This window comes from Octopus bimaculoides, chromosome 5 (assembly GCF_001194135.2).
Source record: "Octopus bimaculoides isolate UCB-OBI-ISO-001 chromosome 5, ASM119413v2, whole genome shotgun sequence".
NCBI classification, from domain to species: domain Eukaryota; kingdom Metazoa; phylum Mollusca; class Cephalopoda; order Octopoda; family Octopodidae; genus Octopus; species Octopus bimaculoides.
In genome coordinates, this window is record NC_068985.1 from 77,017,849 (window position 1) to 77,025,940 (window position 8,092).

General features: G+C 35.2%; 1 protein-coding gene across 1 annotated transcript in view; it reads left to right on the forward strand.

Annotated features, from left to right (window-relative positions):
• LOC106879041 (sphingosine-1-phosphate lyase 1) overlaps positions 1-8,092 on the forward strand; it is a 54,104-nt gene that overhangs the window by 29,132 nt on the left and 16,880 nt on the right. The window contains exons 4-7 of the mRNA XM_014928455.2: positions 549-668; positions 1,583-1,711; positions 4,335-4,423; positions 7,564-7,600. Coding sequence (XP_014783941.1) covers positions 549-668; positions 1,583-1,711; positions 4,335-4,423; positions 7,564-7,600 — 375 coding nt within the window. The remainder of the gene's footprint in view (positions 1-548; positions 669-1,582; positions 1,712-4,334; positions 4,424-7,563; positions 7,601-8,092) is intronic.

Here is an 8,092-nt window from a genome sequence, read left to right on the forward strand (position 1 = left end):
CTTTCACGTTGCATGATGCTATATCCCCTTCCATTTCGTCAAATGCTTCAAGTAACTTGTCTCTAAGTCTCTGTCCATTTGCAGGGTCTTTAAGTTTCCATACCCTTCTCCTCCAGGCCGGTCTACATATATATATATATACGATGGGCTTCTTTCCGTTTTCGTCTACCAAATCCATTCACAAGGCTCTGGTCGGCCCGAGGCTATAGTAGAAGACACTTGCCCAAGGTGCCACACAGTGGGACTGAACCCGGAACCACATGGTTGGTAAGCAAGCTACTTACCACACAGCCACTCCTGTGCCTATACCAGCATAAATAAAGTGTATTTTATAAAAGCATGACCAAAGAACATTGATTTCCTTTGTTTTCTAGTTTTTTTATTAATTTTACTTTATTTTAATGCAATAATGCATAGATTTGAACATTATAAGGTACAAATTGAGTAATATGTGTGTTAGAAGAGTAATAGTTTGTTGACTGTAGTACAATATTTACTGTTATACCCGCAGAAAATAATACATATTTATATGCTTGTTGTTGTTTCAGGAAGAGGTCATGAAAGAAGTGCAAAGGTATCGTGCCTATGGTGTTGTTGACTGGAAAAAAGGCTGGTGTTCAGGAATGATTTATGGATCAAATGAGGAGCTTACAAAACTGCTGGCTAAAGTAAGTAGTAGTTGTTGTTGTTGTTGTTGTTGTTTAGCCCAGGTCTGTTCTTATCATGCAATCACATATATAATTGAAGGTTTCACTCTGTGCTCAAAATCTGTGTATTTAACCCTTTAGCATTCGGATTATTCTGTCGAATGTATTTATTTCTTTATTGCCCACAAGGGGCTAAACATAGAGGGGACAAACAAGAACAGACAAAGGGATTAAGTCGATTACATCGATCCCAGTGCGTAACTGGTACTTAATTTATCGACCCCGAAAGGATGAAAGGCAAAGTCGACCTCGGCGGAATTTGAACTCAGAACGTAACGGCAGATGAAATACCGCTAAGCATTTCGCCCAGCGTGCTAACGTCTCTGCCAGCTCGCCGCCTTGTCATTCTGTCAAATGTATTGCTTATTCTTTCACATTGTTTTAATTTAATTATGCATCATCTTGTAGCTTCAAGATTACAATGGTGTGTTTGTATATTTTTAGAATGACATTGTAGATTAGGTGTGATAGGTTGGATCCGTTCAATTTTAAAATAAAACAAGTAGAATATTTGGGCTGGATATGGCCGGATTAAATGCTGAAGGGTTAATCAATCATGAGGGATTCTGAAACAGAAAGCAGCATGTCAAGATATAGAACTGTCCTCGGAGTGAAGACCTGATCTGAATGCTTGCAGCAGACTGAGCTAAGCTAAAAGTACCCAAGGTCCAGGTTGTGGTGTTAAACTAGGTTAAGAATTAGGTTTATCACCTAAGAACAGATACATTTCAACTTATAAGCTTTCACACAAATTTCATTTATCAAATTTCGTTCATTAGTGTTGGATTGCTGTGAGGTCATGACAGGAATTATTTAACCAAAGTGTCACAACAGATGTAAGATAAAATATTGACTGATTGAACTTTCTATTTCAGGTTTATGAAATATTTGCCTTCAGCAACCCTTTACATCCAGAAGTATTTCCCGATATTCGTAAGATGGAAGCAGAAATTGTACGCATGACATGTAATTTATTCAATGGAAGCTCAGCAAGTTGTGGCATTGTAAGTTCATTTATTTTCTTCCCTGATAATTTTTTTTTCTTTAATAGTAATTTGCGTTGTTAATTAATTAATTAAATTGAAACTAAATATTTTCCATTAATACTCTTGGATATATGTTTATACTTCATTGAAATGTAACAATGTTACAATTACAGTAATAATTCATCCTTGTATTGTTTGTGGACAATGACATATTGGTTTCTGATTTTAGCATATGGCCATCAAGTTCAAGGCAGGGCTAGTACTCGGCTGGTACTTATTTTATTGACTCCCAAAAGGGTGAAAGTATACCATGAGATTTTTATGCATGTCATCATTATTATATTTTTAATGTCCTTTTTATTATATCTCTGAAGGTGCATGGCCTAGAGGTTAGGATGTTGCACTTGTCATCATATCATAGTTTCTATTCTCAGACTGGTGGTGCATTGTGTCCTTGAGCAAGACATTTCATTTCATGTTGCTCCAGTTCATTCAACTGTAAATGGGTAACCCTGTGATGGACAGGCATTCCATTCAGGGGAAATGTTAGCCTGCCCATCTAGCTAAAGAGGAGGCATCATTTCAAAGTTACTATATTGTGAGGAAGCGCATTGTGACCAGAGGTGTATAACAACACCTAATAGTTTGGTTGGTACAGTGGTACACTGATATTATATTCTATATCATTTAATCCTTATATTGCATGGCATATTGGTATTGGTGTTCGACTCATGGTTATTAGGTTATGGGCTTGATTCTTAGACAATGTAGTGCATTGTGCCCTTGAGCAAGGCACTTCATTTCACATTTCTTTCAGTCTACTTATCTGAAAATCAATACCAGTGATAGTTGATTGGTTAATTCCACAATGTACTAGCATCTTGTTCATAGAGATTTGTACTCTCAGCTACTTAAACAACATGGACCAGTATAAGCTCTGGTTTAATGAGCCTGCAGATTTAAAAATGAAGAAAACATTGAAATAAATTACAGATGTCACAATATGGTGCATGGAACAATATTATCTTGCAGTACTTAGCTTCAACCAAGTTATGTCCTTTTATGCTAAAATCAGTTACCTATTAAGTACCAGGCAAAGTTCTGGTGTTGATAATCCTTAAAGGTGACTCTTCAGCCTGGTCACCTGTAATAATATAAGTTATTCTTATACTTGCACAACATTATTACATGTAGGCTATTATAATATCTAGAAGTTGTTGTAGAGTCATTGACATTTGAATGAATTATTTATATACGTAAAAAATTTTTATTTTTTTCATTAGTCATACCCATGAAAAAGAAGAGTAAATAATTTTTTTTTCGTATTGATAATTTAATTGTTTTAAGATTAAAATCTGGAGAAACTAATTATTGATTCCTAACATTGTATAATATGTAATGCGAAACAAACTGGAAATTATAAATCTGACTATTAGAGAATTCAGCATATTTCTGTTCTGAATATGACTGGCAGGTCTGTAGATATTTTATTTTGGGATAAATAGATATTTGTATTGGAGAATAAAGCCTCAGATACTCACCATAGATTTAGGGATCAGTGTAGATTAAAAATGATTGAGGAGCACTGAATTTCATCATCACTTGTTATTGTTGCAATGATTAACAGTTGTAGTGCTACCATCATCATCATTGTTCATCATTATTATTTTTCTCTATTCAATGTGATTGTAAAAAAAACTGAAAATCGATCATTGTACAAAATGGAAGAAAGACAAGAAACCTCAAGACAGTTGCTTGATCTGTTTAAAATAAAATGGCATTCAGAAAAAAACATATGACTAATTGGCATTGAATTGATCACCTATATACTCTGTTCTCTGGCTTAATAGCCTCACTATCTCATTGACCTGCTTTTTATGTCACTATTACTGTGCTCTTTTTTCCTTGAAGCTGACAGGTCTTGTGCTATCCAACCCAGTTCCATGTAGCACACTCATCTCTTCCTCTTATCACCCATATTGTGTCTACTCCCTCCACTAGGCCAGACATTGCACACTTTTCCCAATCCTTTCTACCCACTGGAATTCTCTCCCTATCCATGTTTTCATTAACTGGGTGTTGTTCAAGAGGAGCACCAACCATATTTGTTACATTGGTCTCTGAAGGCTACAGAAACAGCTCCTTCCAAACTAAACAATAAAACAATAAATGCAGCCCATGTAACAGACTGGAAGAGAAGTCATTGAAAAAGTTGCAAATGGCAATGAAAGAATATTGATGAACAAAAGAAAAATCAACAAATGATCAACTGTTTAAACCAACAAGTTAAACAAATGATTGATTAGTTGGTTGAATTTAACCAATTGAGTAGTAATAAAGGAGTGGAATTGAACCAGTGCAATATGTTATTAATATTGGTGTAATGTGTTATTAATATTGGCAAAGACACAACAAAATTTGTTTCAACAGATGAATTCACATAAAGTATCTTGCTAACCAAATACAGCAATGAAATAAAATCAAGTAAAATAAGATAAATAAAAGGTTTTGTTTCTTTTAAAGTACTTTTCCTATGGTTACGCAATAATTTTAGATTATTTTAATGCAATAACAGAATATAGACTGTCATAAAATCAGTACAAGCCATTGCAATTGACATAGATTTTATATTTCATCTTAGGTTACAACTGGTGGTACTGAAAGTATAATGTTAGCCTGCCTAGCTTACAGAAACAGAGCCTACAGCAAAGGCATAAAGATTCCTGAGATGTAAGTAAACTGGCATTTAAAAATAAATTTTACACTTGGGGATGGTGATATTTTGCCAATTAAACACATGCACTATGTGTTTGGGTATTACTTCAGCTTGGGATAGAGAGTTGCTGAAGATGTCACAGGATGTGTGAGAAAAGAGCTTAGACAAAGACACTAAAATAATAATAATAGGCACAGGAGTGGCTGTGTGGTAAGTAGCTTGCTTACCAACCACATAGTTCTGGGTTCAGTCCCACTGCGTGGCACCTTGGGCAAGTGTCTTCTACTATGGCCTCGGGCCAACCAAAGCCTTGTGAGTGGATTTGGTAGACGGAAACTGAAAGAAGCCCATCGTATATATGTGTATATATATATATATATATATATGTATGTGTGTGTATATGTTTGTGTGTCTGTGTTTGTCCCCCCAACATCGCTTGACAACCGATGCTGGTGTGTTTACGTCCCCGTAACTTAGCAGTTCAGCAAAAGAGACCAATAGAATAAGTACTAGGCTTACAAAGAATAAGTCCTGGGGTCATTTTGCTTGACTAAAGGCAGTACTCCAGCATGGCCGCAGTCAAATGACTGAAACAAGTAAAAGAGAAAAGAGAGAGTGTGTGTTTAAATGGCAAAATATGACCATCCTCAAGTCTAACAATATCTGTTTCAGCACATGATTTCACATCAGGGATCTTGCAAAACAAATACATGAGCATAATGGGGTTTTATTTGTATCTTTTAGATGAATTTAAAAAAATTCAATTACATTTGTGTAAAGAAATAGGCTTGGCTTGTGTGCTGCTAATTGTTTCATTCTTTCATAAACCAGGAGTTGGATTTCAGGCATAAAACCCTCATCTCTCTGTTCTACATTCTGGCATCAATAATGAAAATCAGTCAACAAAAGTAGTAATTTAATGTTGCTGTCATTCTATTTTTGTTCAATGTCAACTCTAGTCAAGCAAGGTTATGGAGCAAGACTGTTGTAGCCCATGACCATCCTCCCTTTTTGTCTGTTGTGTTTTTCTTCTTTTAGGATGGCTTGGGTGCAATCTGAGGGCAGAAATAGCTGCCATTTCTAGCATGTAGTGCAGATATTGGCATCCTTTTTTTACAGCAAGCAAATCTTAAAAAACATTGCCATCTTAAACTGAACCATACAAAAGGCAAACACCTTCTTTGATAACTCTGGGATGATCAAAACCTTGTGAGTGGATTTGATAAATGAAAATTGAAAGAAGCTAATCCTATATATATATTCAAATATGAATTAGAAGTAGCGCTAGTGTTGTAAATATTATTGAACACATACTCAATCTATGTGCATTGCTTGTTCACTGGTAGGCTGCAATTTGGTGCAGTGGAAATGACTCCATCAAAGCACTGGGTGTTAAAACACCTGAAAGTCATAGACAGGTGAGACAACTCACCCTAAATCTAAATGTTTCTCCCTTATAAACTGCCATTGGCAGGACAATGCTCTGGCACAGCAGAATCTTCATATGGTTGCAAATCCAAGTGTTGGTCCAGATCTTTTTCATTTCTCTGAACACTGCTGTTGCATGCTCAATTCTGGAGTTGACATCTGCCTCAGAACTCCACTCAGTAGCAATATTGATGCCCACGTAGGTGAAACCGATGTCTCCAGTGGGTTCTTTATTCACAAGGATTTGCCCACTTATTTTCTATAGATTAAAGTTTAGAGTTTATCATTTTTTCTAGATTATACTATCTCTACTTAAATAAAAAAGAAGAAAAAATTGATTGAGAGAGCATGGAAAATTAACAAGAGAGGAAGAAATTAAATTGTTCAAACTGCCAGAGCTGGATTGACAGATTATATTAGACAATCATGATATAATGAGTGACATAAAGGGCTGCATGCAGCATAAGTACCATGGGTTGCCCATGCCTGGCATACAGGCTGGTGGGCTTTGCTGGCTTACAGTAATTTAATTGATATAACATTGATAAATTGTTTGGACTTTCTCAGCATTAGAAATTGTTTCAGAAATTCCGAAGCATATCATAGAGCTGTTTATACATTCGCACATATGAGGGAATACTGAAAAGTTCCTGGTTTTAAGGGTATCATGAAAGACCTGGCTGGAGGCTCAACCTTCCAAATTCTTTTACAGGGCTTAGAACAACTGAAGGATCACTGCAATAAGTGTATGAATCTGAGAGGGGAATATGTTGAATAAAATAATGATTAACTGATCGTCCTGTATTTCTTTTACCAAGAACTATTCACCATCCCCTTGTACATGTATGTTGTGTGTCTGTGTGAATATATATATATATATATATATATATATATATATATATATATATATATATATATATATATATATATAAACACAAATATGTCTTGTTAATTTCCAGTCTTCTATGAAAAACATATCTGGCTAAGGAAACATTTCCTTGCTTGAAAACAGGTGAAGGTTGTCAACAGAAAGGGCGTCCAGCCGTTGTAATTCTGCTTCAACAAATTGTTTTCACCTATGCAAGCAAGGCAAAGGAGACATTAAATGATGATGATGATACATATATTTATAAATATGTCAGCTTAACTCAGTCCCTCCTTCTCACATATCAGTTTTGTACAGTGAGAAGCTATGTCGTCTCTCATACTTATAGACAAGTGGGCACAATAGATATAACAATATATGGACTACTTTGAACCAGTAACTAATACTCTTATTTACATGCAGTCAAAATTTAGATATTTAGAATAACCATTGTTAAATTATGAAAGTATATGTCCTTGCAGTTAGATTGTTAGGCAAATCATTAGGTTGTGTGTCTGATTTTCAGACCTGGCAACATTTGTTTTTGTTCAAGGCAATTCATTTCACATTGCTTGAGTAAATTCAACCTTACAACAGATTGGTATCTTGTTCAGCTGGTAGTCTTGTACATTTGTACATTCAGCTTTGTAAATCTGGATATAATCAGGCATCATGAGTGTGTAGGCTTGAGGTAGACATCTAAAGTGTTAAATTCTTGAATTTTTATTTTAAATTTGTATCCTGTTTCTATAAAAAAAAATTGCGATTCTAAAATTGACTTAAATAGATTTGGAGATAATTTGATATTAAGTTTATTTTATTTTGCATGACTTATAATGTTTTAAAAATTTTCATCTTCAGAATTGCTCCAAAGACTGCTCATGCTGCTTTTGATAAGGTGAGTGCCATTGACCTAAAGATTATTTTTATGATGTTTAATAACTACAACAGAATTTTGTGTTTTCTGGGCGCCCTTAAGTTTAATTAACTTTTGAGACTATTTTAATTGTTTTAGAATATAAAAAAAGTTAAATTTTATTTTCAATATTTTACATGTTTTTCGAAAATGATTTTGTTATTTAGGCGCAAGAGTGGCTGTGTGGTAAGTAGCTTGCTTACCAACCACATAGTTCCGGGCTCAGTCCCACTGCATGGCACCTTGGGCAAGTGTCTTCTACTATAGCCTCGGGCTGACCAAAGCCTTGTAAGTGGATTTGGTAGACGGAAACTGAAAAGAAGCCCGTCGTATGTATGTATATATATGTGTGTGTGTGTGTGTGTGTCTGTGTTTGTTTCCCACGACATCGCTTGACAACTGATGCTGGTGTATTTACATCCTCGTAACTTAGCGATTCGGCAAAAGAGACCGATAGAATAAGTACTAGGCTTA